The sequence below is a fragment of the Rhipicephalus microplus genome, chromosome 2 (genome assembly GCF_043290135.1).
Source record: "Rhipicephalus microplus isolate Deutch F79 chromosome 2, USDA_Rmic, whole genome shotgun sequence".
Taxonomy (NCBI): Eukaryota; Metazoa; Arthropoda; class Arachnida; order Ixodida; family Ixodidae; genus Rhipicephalus; species Rhipicephalus microplus.
Window position 1 is genome coordinate 249881143 of NC_134701.1, and position 19218 is coordinate 249900360.

General features: G+C 44.4%; 1 protein-coding gene across 5 annotated transcripts in view; it reads left to right on the forward strand.

The window, feature by feature from the left end:
• LOC119170155 (uncharacterized) overlaps positions 1–19218 on the forward strand; it is a 60479-nt gene that overhangs the window by 3040 nt on the left and 38221 nt on the right. For all 5 annotated transcript variants that reach the window (XM_075879202.1, XM_037421219.2, XM_037421220.2 and 2 more), the window contains 3 exons: positions 7876–8028; positions 11854–12106; positions 13277–13430. In XM_075879202.1, coding sequence (XP_075735317.1) covers positions 7876–8028; positions 11854–12106; positions 13277–13430 — 560 coding nt within the window. The remainder of the gene's footprint in view (positions 1–7875; positions 8029–11853; positions 12107–13276; positions 13431–19218) is intronic.

Sequence of the window (19218 nt, forward strand, 5' to 3'; positions counted from 1 at the left end):
CACGAACGGCTGAGCCTTGACTCATAACTCCTCGCATGACCTCCCAGTATGAACGCAGTATGTGCATCAAGCGACAAAAACGAAGCATGTGCAGCCTATACACTTCAAAGAAATAAAAACCTAAACATTAAAAAATGTAAAATATGCACAGTTCAGGGTTATTTCCTGTTTCATGGGATAAGAAAGCATGAATTATCGCTCATTTCTACACGTTCCACAATTCTTTTATTGTTAAGTGCTCTAAATTTGATTTTCTGTAAGTTTTTAGTGCCCGTTATTTCATTTCTGTGTTGCTCGGGGTCAGCTTGGTTGCATATTGTCATGGCTAAAGGCCGGGCAGGAAGACAGGATGACGAAATGGTGAGCGTGGACAGCAACCTCAATTCCTCGGAGGAAGACGGATGTCAAAGCGGCTGCTCTTTTTTTGTTCTGTTAATACAGACCTTGTTTTTTCTGGTCCCACCGTCGTCCTGTATCTTGTTATTTTCACGTCGCGACATTGGTGGAGGTGCTGGACTTCTCCAACTGATGCTCGGGACACTTCTGCGCCTTGGCACTTCAAGTCCGTCACCGAAACCCGTTCCTGCTGTGGATACTCCTGTCCACCGCTACAGTCGCCAACAGCGAGGCCTTAGTCCCGAGGTGATCCCCCTCGAACTTCTCCAGCAACACACCGTGCCTAGAGAAATGGCTACTGGAGGGCCTTCACAGCTTACTGTTGATCAGCCTCAAATTCTCGAGACCTTCCATGGTGACGTTTATGAATACGTTGAGGACTGGTTAACCCAGTATGAGCGAGTCGCCACGGCCAACCGCTGGCCCACTGAACAAAAGCTATCACGCGTCTACTTTGCTGTGGCGGACAGCGCTCGTACATGGTACGAGAACCATGAGTCAACGCTGTCTTCGTGGGATGAATTTTGGCAGTAAATGCTCGGTACATTCGCAAACACTGAGTGCCGTGATTCTGCTCTGCAGCTCATGGAAGCACTCATACAGAAACCGAACAAGGGCATCGCCATGTTTGCGGGGGACATGACCCGCTTATTTCGGCGGGCGAACGCCGAGATGCCTGAAGGTAAAAAACTCCGACATTTGTTGAGGGGCGTCAAAGAAGAGCTCTTTGCCGGTCTTCTGCACAACCCACCAACAAGTGTGGCAGAATTTATCGAAGAGGCTACGACAATCGAGCGAGCACTGCAGCAACAGCGCCGATACCATGACCAACCAAACAACACATCTGTCATCCTCTCTGCTTTGACTGCCAGCAGTGAGTGTTCTCTGCGCGAGCTCATTCGTGAGTTCGTTCGTGAGGAGATCCGAAACCTCCTTGTGGCTCCGCAAGAACATACCGTGGCTTTCGTTGCAGAAGTTGTGCGACAAAAACTCCGCCAGGCATCTTCGTTGCCCGAATCGCCCTCAGACCAGTGGTCTGTTAGCTACGCATCGGCCGTACTTCGACCCACTCTAGGGACATACAACTGATCGCCACTGGCTTATCGCGATGTCATCCAAGGGCCTTACAATGAGCCGTGGGCCCAGCTTCTAAACCTCGCTGCCGTACCAACAGTATAACGTGCCTGTGCAAACGTCGCCAATGTACACTTCGTGGACATCTGCATCTTGGCCGCAAAGGATGCCCACCAGTCAACCATTAATCCGTAAGACGGACTTGTGGCGCACCGTCGACCGTGGACCACTTTGCTTCCATTGCCGAGAAGCAGGCCATGTTTTCCACATTTGCCCATACCGTGACCATAGACATCAGATCTTTTTACAAACCTCCCCACGTGCTTATTTCGATTACCGCCCTGACAGCAGTGCAAGCTTTCAAGCACAGCCACACGATGTGTCATATCGTCGACCCCGCTCTCCTTATCTGCACCTAACTCGCCGCAGCAGCGCAGTTACGCCGAGGTGGTCTGGGGCAAATTTCCTAGCCCTCATCAGTGAAACTAACAGCAGCGACCTTTGGGGGAAAGGTTGCCGCCCCTCGAGATGCTACCACACCCCCAACATCTTCACTATGACGCGATACGACGGATCGTACAATGAACGATACCAAGGACAATACGACGTCACTGACATCAACGAAAATCGTAAGCCCCAGTCTAGGCATTTTTATAGACGGACGCCCAGTAACAGCGCTGGTAGATACTGGTGTTGATGCGATCGTCTCTGTAATAATCAGCCGTAAGCTCGCCGACTACCTAAAGAAAGTCAGAACAATATGGACGGGCCCAAACATAAGAACCTCAGGGGGTCAATTGGTGACGCCGACGAGCAAGTGTACCTCTTCAATTAATATCGGCAGTTCAGATTTTGTCGCTACTTTCGTAATTTTACCAGAGTGCTGCATAGACCTTATCGTGGGCATGTACTTCCTGCGTGATTACGGCACCGTTATCAACATTCCTGAGAGATTTATTACGTTTTGTATGGCCCCAGGTCAAGTTTTGGATGGGCCCTGTACAGACCAGCGACTTAAACCTTTGCGCGTCTTTGACGACAACAATCCCACTGCGGTCGAGTGCGCTCATGGCTGTGACATGTGACACGTCAAACAATTCTGAAAACACCGCCGAGCAAATTCCAACACTGCTATTCAGCCATGGTTTATCTTTTGCAAGAGGAGGACACGCACGCATCCTTGTCACGAACTTCAGCTCTGAACGCCGACATCTAACGAGGGGCATGGCGGTCGCGTACATGGAAGAGCTCGCCGAGATGACAGACTGCCCAACTCTTGAGAAAGATAATTCAACTGATCTGCCCCCCGTACCTCTATCTGTATTTATTTGCCCAAGTTTTCTACCGGCGCAGAAGCAAAGTATCCTGCAGCTTATTAACCAGTTTGAAGATAGTTTCTCTTCGACTTCCAGGGTCCGTCAAGCACCACTGTCGAAACATCAAATTATAACGGACGACATGACAAGACCCATCAGGCAAAACCCGTACTAGGTAGCTTCACGGGAACGTGAAGCCATAGAAAACCAGGTGCTACAGATGCTTGAAGATGACGTTATTCATTGAAAAGCCTTTGGGCTTCGCCGGTTGTATTAGTGAAGAAAAAGGACGGCGCCCTACATTTCTGCGTGATTTACCGCTAGCTGGGAATCAGGTGACAAAAGAAAGATGTCTACCCACTTCCACGTATGGATAATTCACTTGATCGACTATGGCATGTGCGGCGTCGATGGATCTAAGAAGTGGGTATTGGCAGATAGAAGTCGATGAAAGAGACCGGGAGAAAACAGCTTTCGTGACACCTGATGGCCTTTTTGAATTTAAGGTACTTCCATTCGGCTTGTGCTCAGCACTGGCAACGTTTCAGCGGCTAATGGACACCGTACTATTAGGCCTCAATCGGCAGACGTGCTCAGTGTATTTAGATGACATCATATTTTCTACCACATTCGACGAACACATCAGTTGACTGTACTCAGTATTTCAAGCTATCCGTTCCGCCGGACTAACACTTAAGCTGGAAAAATGCCACTTCGGCCTCGAAGAGCTTCTGTTCCTGGGGCATCTTGTCAGCAGTGAAGGTGTGCGACCTGACCTTAAAAAAAATAGCTGTTGTTATGAATTTTCCAGCGCCAACTGACAAAAAGGCGGTCAGACAATTTTTTGGACTGTGTGCTTACTACCGACGCTCCATTGAGAACTTCTCGCGTATTGCCTCGCCGTTGACTCGCCTTACCAGAGAAGACGTCACATTCGTATGGAGTGACGAACAGCAAAAATCATTTGATGAGCTGCGGAAACACCTTCAGAAGCCACCAGTTTTCGCACACTTTGATGATGACGCCCCGACAACAGTGCACACCGATGCCACCAAGGTCGGCTTAGAAGCTGTACTCGTGCAGTGGCAGGATGGCATCGAACGAGTATTTGCTTATGCGAGCAGAACTCTTTCACGTGCGGTAGAAAATTATTCCAGAGTGCCTTGCAGTGGTGTGGGCAGTTATAAAATTTCGCCCATATCTGTATGGCCGTCCTTTTAATGTTGTCAGCGACCATCACTCTCTCTGCTGGCTGATGCACTTCAATTGGGTCGCACTTCAGTGGTACCTAGACTGTTTGCGAGAGCGCTTTCATCATTTTGCTTGCGCAACGACGTCCTGTGTAAGATGAACTTCACGCCACATGGAAACAACTACTTACTCATCGTCCCAACATCTGTAAGAAGCGAAGTATTACAGGCATGCCACGATCAACCAACATCTGGCCATTTGGGTTACACGCGTACGTTGTGCAGAGGGAGGCAGAAATACTACTGGCCAAGGCTGACGGCGACCAATCAACACTTTTGTTCGGACGTGCCTTGAATGCCAGCGCAGAAAAGTCCCACCCGTCAAACCAGCAGGCCTCCTCTATCCTATTCGCACTTTGCAGCACCTGTAGGGCGCGCGGAGAGCATTTTAATATGGCGGGACTAAAGGTGATGGAGGCTACCCGAAAGCGTGCGCATCTTGAAGATCAGGCGAATTTCAGGTCCGCCGCATGCCATAAAAGTTGAAGTCTCCAACGCCACCGGCGCCATAAAAGTCAGTATTTCTTATGTTTTGCAAACTCTGTACGGTATATGATAATTTAGAGCGAACAGCGGTAGCGCTGTTGTAAACAATGCGCCATACATGTGTTTATGGCGAGATCTATGATTCCCTTTGACGACTTAGTTGCAAAACGATTGCTCAAAATAGTCGAGTGACATGGGCGCAGTAGAAACAGGGGTGATTTAGGAGATAGGAACACTGCACATGCGATTGCTCTTCGCTCGTAGCCCGTCTTTCGCCATGGCGCAGCACGACTACGACGCGCCTGCACCAACCTGCTATCGCCCATAGAGTTTCCTAAAATTAACTAGTGGAAACTCTGTCGCTGCGATCGTTCAGCAACCATTGGAATGATGGGTAGCACACACATTTGCCTAGTCTTCGTACTTGCACCTTCGTTTATTGCTGTTTCGGTCTTGTTTTGAAAAAAAAATTCCACTCTTTTGAACTTTGTGACCCGATTTGGAAAAATAAATCTAAAAAAGTAAGGTGGTGAAGCGCAACCGCTGAACATTTGCTGATTTTTGTTTCGTGAGAAAACACCTCCAAGCCACATGAACACACATGAAGCTGAAAGCAGGCCAGAAATACGAAGATTAGACAGATGTGTGTACTACCTATCATTCCCATGCTCGATGAAGTGCCGTGCGTTGCAGCTCCCATAGACACCAGCGCCAGAGTTCTCTCTAGTGTATATTAGGAAACTATGCTGTCGCCTCCTTCCGGCTTCTGAAAAATTCAATGCGGTGGCGCTAGCTGATCTGGAAAGTGCGAATTGACGTGCCAGTTACTCCATTCGCTCATGTCGGAATGGATATTTTGGGCCCATTTCCAACCTCATCGGCAGATGGATTATAGTAGCCACCGACTACCCCACTCGTTACACCGAAACAAAGGCTCTGGAGAGGGGCACGGCCAGTGAAGCAGCCCGATTTTTTTGTAGAGAATGTGGTGCTCAGGCATGGCGCTCCGTCAGTGGTAATAACGGACAGGGGAGCTGCATTTTCAGACGACCTATTACAAACACTTTTAAGGCTTAGTGTCACATTCCGCCGTTGAACAACGGCTTATCATCCGCAAGCGAATAGTCTTACGGAGAGTCTCAACAAGACACTTGCGGATATACTCTGCATGTAACATCGATGTGGAGCATAAAAACTAGGACGAGATCTTGCCGTATGTCACGCTCGCCTATAACACAGCTCATCAAGAAATAACAAGAACGCCATTCCGCCTTTTTCATGGTCGTGAAGTCACCACTATGTTGTGTGCTATGCTGCCGCATGAGTGCGAAGACGCCGAAACGGATGCTGATTATATCACCCAGCTTTGCGAAGAAGCCCAACAACTTGCATGTCTATGTATTAGTCGCCAGCCGGACTACGATTCAAGATGGTACAACCTTCGTCACCGACCAGTCTCATACGAGCCAGGAGAGAAAGTTTGGATATGGACTCCCATTCGGCGCCGTGGCCTCTTAGGAAAACTGTTAGAGCGATACTTCGGGCCCTATAAAGTTCTATGACGTCTCAGTGACATTAATTATGAGGTTGTTCCTGATACCGCGCACTCCTTAAGGCGTCGAAGGTATGCTCTAGAAGTTGTGCACATGAAGTCTTATTTCTTCGAATGTACTCACGCGTTTCCAATAAATACAAACCACTTTGATTATAAAGCATCGAGACGATGCTTTCTTAAATGGGAGGCTAATGTCACGGCTAAAGGCCGGACAGGAAGACAGAGGACAACGAATTATTGAGCATGGACAGCAACCACGGTTCCTCAGGGGAAAACGGCGTCGAAGCGGCTGCTCCTTTTTTGTTCTGTTAATACACACCTTGTTTTCTTTTTTCTGATTGCACCGTCGTCCTGTATCCTATTCTTTTCACGTCGCGACAATATATATGAATTATTTAGTTGTGAGCGTAGCGAATGTCGTGTCCTAACTCTTGTTGTCGATGTCAAAAAGTGCGCTACTTAATCTTACAATAAAATGATCAATCACAAACTAGCCCACCTCTCAACCATATTTAATGGGAGATTAACAAATTAATCACCTCTTAAATGATTCTAAACCAGAAAGCCATTAGTTTTGAGGGCACAACAAACGCGAACCGGGCAAAGAACTAAACTGAAACTAGCCGGCACATCTCTGTAGTAAAGCATTAAAGAAAATTTAGAAACATTAGCGCAAGAAAAAATTTCACATATTTCGGCAGTGTGGCAGCACATTTCTAGCAAGAGAAATAATTGAAAAAGGCATGCATTTTAAAACATACAGGCATTGACAAACACATGTTGGTGGCTGTGGCAGATGACGTACATGTACTTCATTGAACCTCAAAGGGTTAAAAAGGGTTAAGCACCTCTTTTCAGCTAATGTAAATTCTATTCATGCTAAAACCTAAATGTTCATTTTTTCTACCAAAATCATACCACGTGGCTGTGAAGCGATACCAGAATCTCTGACAAAAGTTACTAAAGTGTTCTCATGTTGCCAATCTAAAAAGTGCAACATAAACATGTCTGTCTTGGAAAGTCAACCATGCTGAAATGCTTGAGAAGTGCTTGACGTCACAAAGAAAAGTAAGTGTTATTGAATACAGTGACAGAAGCGCTGCTCTAATTGTTCCAAACTGCCCCAATCGAGAAATGCTATAACATGCTGCTCTAGACTGATTTCTTTTAGTAATTGCTTCAAAACTGGTCTGAAATGGCACATAAAAAATCAAGATGAGAGACTTTAACCAAAATAATCTGTATACTCTCAGCCTAGTATGCTAGTAGGCAGCTTTATCAGTACTGATCTCATTTTTGCTGCAAGAACTGGCATGTCAAGCATTTAGATCATTTTCCTCTCTTCAGTTTTACATGTAGATTATTTTGGTGAAATGTGAAAATAACTCGGGTTGTGTTAAAAAACCAGCAGTCTTTTTAGTTGTTTGTTTCTTGCAATTTACATTCATTCTTGTCTGTGAAATATTTTCATAATAAATTTTCATTTTTAGGAGACACTTCGGTGATGCTTTGATCGTCTGTAGTTGTGTGGCATTTTGTGCAGTCTGCTCCTGAAACACCAGTAGCTGCTTCATAGTAGCATTTTCCTGCTCCGAAAATCTTAAGCTTTAAAACCATACTCCTTCTGCTCCAAAATCAACTACAAGTAAAAAGCCAGTTCAATCACCGTGAATATCGCATTTACGTGCTATTCCCAGTGATGGGAGGGACGGCAGTGGCTGTGGACGTAGTGCAGATTTTTCGTAAGCTGTGATGAACTACAGCATATCGAAATGTCTGGTGTGCTGTCTCTCTGCAGGAACAGAATTGCCCCTGAAGAAGAAGGTGTTCATCAGTGTGCCTTATGGAGAGCGAAATCCGCTGTGCACACTAAGAGATGCTCCACTACCCGATGATCTTGAGGATATCCCGGATGCGTCCGATGAAGAAGCTGTAGACGATGTAATCCTAGGTAATGAAATCTTGGTACATTGGTTTCGGCTCTCTCATGGTGTCATCATATAATGCACGATAGCACAGTTTCTAGTGCGCACTTGAAAATTGCATGCAATTCTTAACATGATACTTGCATTAATACTGCGATGGCATTTCCAGTGCAGTATCTGCAGCTGGAAATTTTGGCCTTATTTTGTCTCGTAAATTTTACTTTCATATAACAAACACAGTTTTTATTGAATACTGTTTCAGTCTAAAGTGATTGGTAGTTTATAGTGCCCACATTTCAGTGCCCTTTTTGTTATCATGCTTGCCAAGCCAGCAATGTTGGTTCCTGCCGGTTTGTAAACAACTTTACTGATATATTATACCTGAAGTATTGGAGTTTCTTTAGATAACTACCACTTCAGTCATATTCTTTCACTTTCACAATAGGCTCATTTCGTCGCCCTCCCAAGGCTTGCTACGGTCTCTTAACCTCAACTTGATTGTGTTAGATAGCGACTCTTCACAATATGCGACCAACGAAGTAGGTGACATTTTGCCCAATTTAATTTCTCTCAATTTTCTTACATGTTACTACACTACGGTTAAGACAACAATTAGGTTTTTATGCTATCTTTTACCTAATTGTCTGATGGATTGGTTCGGTTTTCTAGAAAAAAGAAATGAGCCCCGTGAAAAAATTTCTCTTTCACTCATTTGCCATGTAGTCTTATCTTGTGAATGTGTATACCTATATATTAGGGTGGTGTGCAAAATGCTGACTCCGAAAATGATCGCAGGGAACACCGTTGGACCGCAAAAGTTAAAAGTTTTATCACACTCAAACTGGTTTGTAGCATTGCTTGTGGCAATCACACAACTGTTCAATGCTTGTCTTGTTTGATTCTCATCCACCATCCCGTTTTCACTTGTCCCGCAGCATTTGGGCACAAGGGTGCTGAAGAGGCACTTATGCTAGTGTCAAATATTTCCACCGTGCTTTATTATCAGAACCTTTTGCCGCCCATTCTCACTATACATTTCATGTCACTTTTATGATTTTATTACTTCTATGTTTTAACCGATGTTGTAGGCCCGTGTGCTCAGATTTGGGTGCACGTTAAAGAACACCAGGTGGTCTAAATTACCGGAGCCCTCCACTACGGCGTCTCTCATAATCATATAGTGGTTTTGGGACGTTAAACCCCACATATCAAATCAGTCTATGTTTTAACCGCCCTATTGCGAGAAATTTTGAAGCCCTTAAGAGGGGACACAGGTCTTAGAAGGCCAAAAGTCACAAAAAAATGGAGTTATTGAAGCTGACATTTTCAGAATATGTACCTATTTTTGCACCCATTTCAGAAGTTTCTACCGTCTCGCGTCATTATTTCTGGCGCAAAATCAAGTTATAACATCCCTGTGAGATGAATGTGAGCACAAATTGACGCTAAAATCGCGCTTTTTCCACGCCAGACTGTTGCCGTTACACACGGGCTATCGTGTTCATCTTGGTCTCGTTTGGAAAGGTCGTTCTTCATCTTCAATTTCCCGCCACTGCTGGCTCGCCTTGCTTACTCGTGCGATTCTATTGGCTGCTTGGAGCATGTGACAAAACTTAGGCATCTGATTGGCCAAGTGGCATTTCCGGCATCTGCTTCACCATCGTGACGCGCACGGACATGCGCCATTCTGTCATGGTGCTACTCACTGCCTGCGGCAAAAAGAAGTTCCGTGCTACAGTAATTTGTGAAGTGGGTGTGGCGATCGTTCGTTCACTGTGAACTTAAGAATGAGCCCCGTTATGGCTCAGGACAACGAGGATAATGAACTCGCTGCAGTTAATGGCGGTCGCCGAGTCACCGGTGTAGGCCTAACTCACGTACGAGCCCGTTGGTTGCCGACAACGTAACTGTTTTGCAGCCTCATCAGTTAGAGGACGGCAAGTAAAACGCAAAAGTGAAGCTACTAGAGATATCAATCTTTGTTGTGACGGAACGGAAGTGCAGTCTTATCGCTAAACGCGTCGATGCCGCGGTTCCCCCCGCCTGACAAAAGGACCTTGAAATGCGTGACGAATCGTCAGCATGGAGTACGCCGCGCATCGACGAACAACAGAAAGTCAATCCGTTCGCAATGAACAGGCTCGCTGCTCACGCAATGGAGGCTACTGGCAACAGGTAGACTGCGTTTAACGACGTGTTCGCAACGTTGTCGTGGTATCCGCTCGAAAATGTGGCAGTCTTACGTGAAAAAAGAAACTAACACCTCGGCACTCGTGTAGCCTTGAAATTGATTAGCGAGGGAGCAAGTTTGGTTCGTGACATTTGCGGGTAACTCATTCTGGACAAGCCGGAAAATATCGCCGTGCTATTCGACGCAGATGACGCGCCCACATTCGTCGCATATCGTCGTCAGTACAGTCACCGAACTGATAAGCGGCCTTGCGGCACACGAGCACACGGCGACAACTTGCTACAGGACTAGAAGAAACGACACGCTCGTGCAAACAATCAGTTCTATTACATTCCTGGTGCATATTAACTGACTAAAAGTATGTGTGCCATGATATTTTTCACTCGGAACAGTGAAAGAAAGTTTTAACAGCATTATCTTCGAAGCACAGATTTTGACCACTTTCTTTTGCTTGTTCGGTAAAAGTGGACCTAGGACAACTAGAGGTGGAATTGTCTTTGCACAATGTAGCTAAATGTGCACAAAAAATAATGCTGAGAGCCTATTTTTGATGGGCAGCTTCATTTTTTTATTTTATTATAAAAATTTGTTTTTAGTTACATGCAATGAACGTTATTGCGCTGTAATTAGAGAAGTACTGGTTCAATTATCGATCAGCTTGCAGTGTTGCACTCCTTGGGCTTTTTAGTATTCATAAATATGTTAATGACTATGTAATTCTAAGTACATACATTTTTACGATTAAAAATGTTAGAATTCCATGTTTTCTTGATTTTCTCAAAATGGTAAATTTGTACACCATGCATGAAAGCTCCTGCAATATGTCGGAAACTATTACAGATAGCAGAATAATTTTTTTTGCAGCATGAAGCTATATGTTCGGAGCACACAACTTAGGAAGCAGATTTTGATTTCTCTTGGTGCAAGTTCTTTAAATTGGTCTTTTGTGTGACCACACAATGGCCTCATTCAGAGCTATGAAGTTTTTACTGTAAAGTAAAAAATAAGGACCCAATCAAAAAAGTGCTTCTCATGTTGTGGACCTTGTGCTTTCTAGTGTTGATCCCTATGCTATTTCTAGATTTCGGACTGGTGGTTATTTTTCTATTGTGGTAGGGACAATAGACATTGTTATGCTAATTAAATAATGAATTAATAAAGCTATAGAACAAATAACTATATATTTAGAATATGGAGAGCAAACTGAGTAAGCATGCCAACTTTTGTCACATTTGGTTCAAAAATAAATCAGAGAGCCCTAAGATCCATTTCCCCCTTAACAGCCACCCAACATATTCATTGTTCACATCTCTTGTCCTACGATGTGGCGCTCTTTTGCCATTAAATGGCCCTTGCATCATTAAATGCTGCACATCATCATCATCCCATTTTCACTCTGTTTTCATCGCAGTAACATTTACCAATGGGCATTTCAGTATACCCATCTGGTCTAGCATTGTGTTTACATAAATTGACCAATATGAATTTCCTTAGTTTCTGCCAAATGTGACATTCAATGATTTCCTTTCGTTTTCCACTGTTGTCGTTGCCTCATTCACTGTTTGATTCCTTTTGTAATGCTCAGTTTTTTTGGCGAAACAAACTTTGCTGAATGAAATACTTCACTGACAGCTTTGGATATTACTGGATCCATGCGCAGGTTCCAGCAACGGCGATGGCAGCAACAGGCCTTCCTCAAAACCTGAAGTGGCCTCTCCCACCATGGTTTCAGGACTGCTGTGTCCGTCTTGCGGGGGTTGGTTTAGCAACACGGAAGTTCTACAGCTACACAAGGCCATGAGTCATTCACGAGTCAACTCCAACAAGCCTGTCAGAACAATGTACGGTTGCAAGATCTGCAAGAAGACATACAGCTCTAGCTCTGAGTGCCTGCTGCATAAGTGGAAACACAAGTGAGCACTGGATTTAGCCTGGTAGTTTGACCATTCTGTTTCCTCCACATTGGCATCTAATTGTAAAATGGGTAATCATCTGATTAAAACCAATACCACATGTATCAGTTTGCGTCCGTTAAACTTCCAGAACGTTAATGCCTTTGGCGCACCGGTATTTTAATTCAGTGGCTTCAAGTCTTCGCTCGTCGTTGAGGTGTGCCTTAAAGTGGTTAGGGTCAGCTTGCCAAATTGGATAGAGTTGCATGAAACTAGATAAGGACTTCGAAGGCCTTTGAATTGCAGGCATGAGCACATTCATGAGCGGTTTGCTTACACAAGTGTTTTGTGAACAACATATTTGAAACAAAAAAAAAAAACTAACTTTAGAAAATTTACTCTGAAGAAAATTGAGCCATGGTCTGTAGGGATTGATTGCAAAATGTAGTAAGGCATGTAGACACTTACATTGTATATTTCCCTTTCTTACATCCATGTCTGCATGTCTTGCTTCCTTCTGCAAAAAATGTTTACATAAGTTTTTTTCTTCCAGCAACGACAAGCGCATGTGCTGCGAGATAATGAAACACAGTCTCAAACACAGTGCTTAAAAACAAAACACCTGCAACAAGTGTGTAATGCCTGAACATGACAGTATACGGTTTACTCACGCTAATCGAACACCAACAGAACTGATGAAATCAGTTGAATCATTGTATAATCTAATTGAACGAGATATTAAAAATGTTAGAGTGCACAATAGGATCACTTAGCAGCGTATGTTCAATTCAAGCATGTTCTGTTTTAAGGGTTCAAAGCAGCAATCTAAAGGGGAAATAACATTAGAACTACAAGAATGTAGAAACCAAAGGCACAGCTGATTTTTCATGAAAAAGATGGTGGCTGACATCTGATACTGACCGTAAGAAAAATAGAAACGAGCAAACTACCTTCGCATATAATAGAAGTCTCTTTACACCCAATTTCAACCAGAACAATTCTCGGTCGCTAATTTAATGCTATGAACCGCACATGTTTTCCTTGTAATCAAGCGGCTTGATTTCTTTCGTGTTGTCTTCTGAGGAGCTGTTCTGCTTATTTGAGCTGGTTATGGTACTCTTCACTTGTTCTGAGACACTTGTCTGCTCTCCGAGGGAAATCGAAATTCAAGTCGTTCTGTGCGGAACCCAGGCCGGAGTCCGAATGGCCGTTCCAGTGCAAGAACTGCAGCCGTGGCTTCATCCGCCAGGCATCCTTTGTGCGTCACCAGCAGACACACAACTTTGAGTGCAAAGAGTGCAACCGTAGTTTCACGACCCAAGAAAGGCTGCAGGAACATAGCGTGGTGAGTTGCCCGCCATGTCCAAGTTGTCATAGTTGCAGTGCAGACTTGAAAATAGTGGCACACGAATAGTGGTCTGTGAAGACATCATCAGATATTGAATACATCCAAAATGAAATCACACCTTTTTATATTTATTTGTTTATTTATATATTATACCCTTTGGGCTTTAGCATATTACAAAGGGGAGTGGGGATGCTTAATGAATCCAATATGGCACAATGAAAGAAAAAATGTGTGTACAAATATTCAAACTTTCAAAAATACTTCCGATAGTATCTGCTACACAATTCAGTTATCACCCGAATTCAGCTATTTATACTTTTCATATTCAAACTTCCCGAAAATAAATATGACAGTTTTGATAAGAGAAAATCGGTGCGCAGCATGCTTGGCCATGCGTTTTTGAGCACCAATGTGTGAAACTGCAAGTTTCTTCCACCGGTGCTCTGAGCAGTTGCTGCAGTTCAAGCTGGGCCAGGAGGCAAGGCAATTGATGCTTTCATTGAAGCACATTCCAGCTTCTTTGCTTTCGCATGTCCACTAGCGTGATGTCTTTGTGTGCAATGTTTGGATTTGTGCTGTGAACAGCACCATGAGCGGTGTTAAACCCAGCCACGACTCTGAGCAGTGATCTCGGTCGCGGTGTGTGTGGCTGCAGTGTTTTGCGTTTCAAAGTACATCAATCTTGATTGCAAATACAAAGAGTTATTCTGCGACGGTATTAGTCACAAGGTTTGAAGTGCTAACAAACAGAGCATAGACACATGTCTGCATTCTCTGGGACGAGCGCGGGGCGCCGTCAAAATCTGATATTTGAGGCTCTGCTTCCAGGTGCCAAACTAAAGCGTCGTTATACTCTAAGTGATTGCTGAGCCATGCACACAGAGCAAGTGCAATACATTACTAAGTATTGCTGACATTCATGACCTTGCAACACACAAGTTGCAGACGATGGTCTCCCAGAGCCAGGATTGGCCCAATGACAACACAAACTTTAACAGATTTCTTTCTGGTACACTTGTTGCTCAATGGAGGGCCTAGCTAAGGCGGGAAATTCCAAAGTGGAGAAAGGCTCCTTCTGATGAGCCCAACATGGAGGCGTCAGGTTGCGACCTTGCGAAGCTATAATTTCTATAAATATAATTTGTAATATGTCTAGGGAGCACCTGCAACGTTTTTCTGTAAGTTTGCTTTGAAGTATTCGAAAACAATTTGATTCAATCGGCACTTAAACTTTCGTATTTTTTGGTCTATAAGTCACACTTTTGTATAAGTTGCACCCCCCTCAAAATGGCAGTTTTTCCGGGAAAAAAAACATATATAAGTCGCACCGGTGAATAAGTCGCACTGGTGTATAAGTTGCATTGGTGTACAAGTCACACCTGCTTATACGGCCAACGAATGTTGCGTTTTAAGAAAGCATCACGAAAATGCATGCTTGAGGCGGCCGCCGCTGTTGCAAGTTTCCAGCTGTTGGCATACGTGTGTGAGCGCCCCCCAACAAACGTAAAAGCAATATTTCCAGTTAAAACTATTTTTATTATTTCGATAAATCAAAACCATCGAAGTCGTCTTCCTCCGAGTCGCTCACAAACAGTGCAGCTATTTGGGGTTGTAGCTCTGCTGGCCCGTCACTGTCGTCATCCGACTCTCTCGAATCAGACTGAACATTGGCCACACAGGGGTTCAACCCAGCCTTGCGAAAGCCCGCCACAATTGTCTTGTCAGAAATGGAATGCCAGACTTCACTAACCCATTTCATCACTTCGCCAAACTCGGCACGTCTCATGCGACTCGTTTTAGTGAAGCTGTGCTCTCACTCCGACATCCATGACTCCCACAAATGTCGCAGAACGGCCTTGAAGCTGCGGTTCGCAGATATGTTGAGTGGCTGAAGCAACTTGGCCATGCCACTGGGAATGATTACAGGCACACAATGCTTCGAAGTGATCTTCTTTTTTACGACGTCGGTGATATGAGCCTGCATACTGTCCATTACCAGCATTCCTGGCTTCAAGTGAAAGAATTCGTCGAGTCAACGTGATAAACAGCGGTCAAGCCACACACCCACCGTTTCCTCGTCCATCCAACCCTTCGCGTTCGCCTGAATCACCACTGTAGGAGGGAAAATATCCTTCGGCACGGTTTTCCGCTTAAATATAAGCATGGGAGGCAACTTGGTGCCATCTGTGCAGCAGGCGAGCACAGCGGTGAAGTGGGACTATTCGTGGCCAGTTGTCCTCACCGTCAGTTTTCTGGCCTTTCTCGGCGACACTTCTCTCGAGTAGGATGTCAAAGGTCAACGGCACTTCATCTATGTTGAAGATGTGGCTCGTGCTGACGTTCTTCTTCACAATTTCCTCCCTCACGAATGAGCTGAAGTGTTCCAGCTGCACTTGAAAGTCGTCAGGTAGCTTCTGGCTCACTGTAGTCCGGGCCCGCATGACAAGCTGATTCCACCGCATAAAACGCAAGCACCACGACGGACCACTGCTAAACCCCTCAGTGTTAGTCCCAGAGCCTTTGCCTTCAGGTGCAGCTGCACTGTAGACAGGCCTCTTCCTTCGGCTCGCTGTTGTAGCACCCACAGTCGCAGGCTACATTCAAGGTCCAGCCAGCGTGCCTTCATGCCGCAGTTGGCCTTCTTTGTAGACTTCATTGCCTGGAGAACGCTGTGAGCCTTGCGCCAGTCCCGGATTACTTTTTCGGTGACATCGAATTCTCTCCTTGCAGCATGATTTCCATGTTCTTCTGTAATTTAACTGCACGCAGCTTGAACTTCGCATCGAAACTTCGCGGACTTTGCTTTCCATGTGGCACCATGGTTAGCGATGATGCTGCGACAACGCCGCTATGCCTACGTTACGATGCACAATATCATCAACCGCAACTGCTATGGCGGGCGGGCAGAAGGGACGGCAAACGAAGCGGCTCTTGTCTGAAATGCAAACTTGACTTCCATTATTTATAATTTTAAATACCTCTACTTTTTTTCACCCCTCAATGATGATTTATTTTCTGTGCAAAACTATATAAGCATTATTATTTTGGGGAGTTAATTTACAACTCTTTTAATTTTCTTTTGAATTGTGGTTTTCGTGCATGACAAAAGGGGGCGCACGGCGAACCGCCTGACGCAGAAAGCGTGGCCGTAATATCCAAGTCGCCAAATCTGCAGCATCTGATCCGATTTTGATTTTATATAAGTTGCACCATTGTATAAGTCGCACCAACGAAAAATTCAGAATAAAACCATGACTTATACACCGAAAAATACGGTATATCATTCGAATTCGCCTCATATCAAAAATTTTACGAACCGCACAGCTCCAACAAAAAAAGTAAAAGTACAATGTGACTGATAAAAACTCGCAGCACGACAAAGAATTGAAATAGCAGTGGGCATATATGAGAACAATTTTAACTTCAACGCAAAAATTACTAGAGGTGTGGGAATATTCAAACTTATGAATATTTTTCTTGTAGTGTTCGCTATTCTATTTGCACCGTAATTTTATTATTCAAAGTATTCAAACTTCCAGTAAAAAAAGTGATAATTGTTCATAATAAATGAAAATAAATAAAACCATGAAAAATCTTTATTCAGCATGCTTAGTTTTGCGCTTTGGGGCACCCACGAGCGAAATTGAGCCGCTTGCACCAGTGCTTCAAGTGTTTGCTGCGCGACATGCTCCACACAGAGCTTGGCCGGGAGGTCCACTGCCCATGTGCAAGATGCCCAATCTTTGTCTCGAGGAGCCGGCGGGCGATGCCACTTGTTGCTTGCGACAAAGCACCTTGCGGTGGCCCCTCCCCCCTCTTTAGCATGCATGCTAGTGTGATGGCCTGTGAACCTCAAAGTCATCTCATACATTACGGTGCCTTGTGTGGAGTTAGGTGTAGCCACTACTCTGAGAAGTAAGGTCAGTCACAATGTGCAGAGCTGTGGTGCTCTGTGTTTGAAAGTACATATGTCATGCTTTATTGGGAGTAAAAAGATCTGGTCCTTGACAGTCTCCATCACGGGGTCCAAAGTGGTGATGAGCAGGACCCCTAACCTCGAGTCTGTCCGAGACGCACGTCTGCTACGTTCACGATGAGCGTGGTGCACTATCGTAATTCGAGTATAGAGCTTCCACTTGCAGCTGCTAACTTTAGACGTAATAATTTTCTGCATGATTGTTGACCCATGAACAAAGGTTGAGTAGGAACGTCTCCTTATGTAGTGAGATTTTCGAAAGTGATGTCCTCGCAACGCCCAAGCAGAGACGATGCTTTCCTAGAGCAAGGAATCGCTCTAATAGTGAGGTGTGCTGGAGCAACATTGTGGACACGGCCAATAAGAGGCTTCGAAACAAAGTGCTAACATTTGCTTTTTCTACTTTTGTTCATGAATAGAAGTCCTAGCTGATGCAGGAAACTTAAAGCCTAAGAAATGCCTTTTCCCAACAAGACCAAAACGGTGGAGCTTGCTGCGCTGTTGCGGAGCTACAAAGTTTTTAAAAATGCATTTTTTTTGCAATTTTTGCAGTAATTTTTGTCACTCAGGCTGATGCGACAAATTCGTTATGCCTTTTCTGCATAAGTCTCAGTAACAGTTGATTTTTAGAATTGGAAAGGGTGTTACAGAAACCTAAAATGAAATTTTTAAGAAATAGATTTTTAAAATTTTTTTGTAATATGAAAGCTCTCACAAAGTCATGTCCACATACAGCGCAAGAAAGTTTTAATGATCTGGTGTAGCGTTTATTTACTGCCAGGTATCCTTGCATGGTAGTTAAGATTATCACAAATACTCTTCTGCATGAAGAGAAAGCAGCCCGTTCCCACCAAGCTTGCATCCTAGGAGGCGTCCAGAAGTGATGCTGTATATGCATCACATGTTCGGCAAAGATAACGAGTAGGCATGGCATGCCCATTGTCTTTTTTGCCCCTTGAATATTAGCTTGGCTTCAGAATCCCTTCTGGTAAGAAGAAATTTGGTACCGGGTGCGGAATAAAACACTATTTGGCGTATGCAAGATGTGCGACTGGCGTCTTCTTCGAAATTTTCCTACTGTGCGGGAAATCTTGCAGAGGCCAAGTAAAGGGCTGCCTCAATGATAATGCAAGAGAACTTGAACTGTCAGCTAGAAATAACTGGAATATGCACTTGCCCGGGCATTGTCAAGCTTGCATGTGTGCACCTTTTTTTCTGAAACATTGAGGCATTAGGCAACAGCAGTGACAGTGCAGCTTTCGAACTGATTAAGGATTTTTTATATATCTGTAAGGGGCAAAGCTTACATAACCAGCACGTCCGTTTCATTATTTATAGTGGAAATTTTCGCATGCCTTGTTATAATCGGCTCATTCATGACCATGTGACCACCTTTGCTTGGGCATATCTGTCAATGCTTACATAATAAAGAGCGACGAAAAATAATTGTCTGTTAAAAGCTTGTACCTGTCAATGTTTGTTACTGTGTATGTTTGTCATTTTGCTTTTACAGTAAAACCTCGTTTATTCAACGTCACTGGGACTGTGACAAAACTGCTAATTAAGTGTTTTGGAATTAATAGAGCATACAAAAATGGGATTCAAGGAACTTGAAAGTATAATGAGGGCTGGTCGTTTGCTGTGCTGGCTTATTTGCGGCTCCAAGGGTTACATTTTCCAGCAATATAAGGTCACAGTTTTCCCACAAACAAGGGGAATGCTAAGATTCATTGCTGCAGTCGAAGAAAAGAAAGATAATAATAGTAATAATCATTGTGATCAACCGAAATGCACGCCTGCAAAAACTAA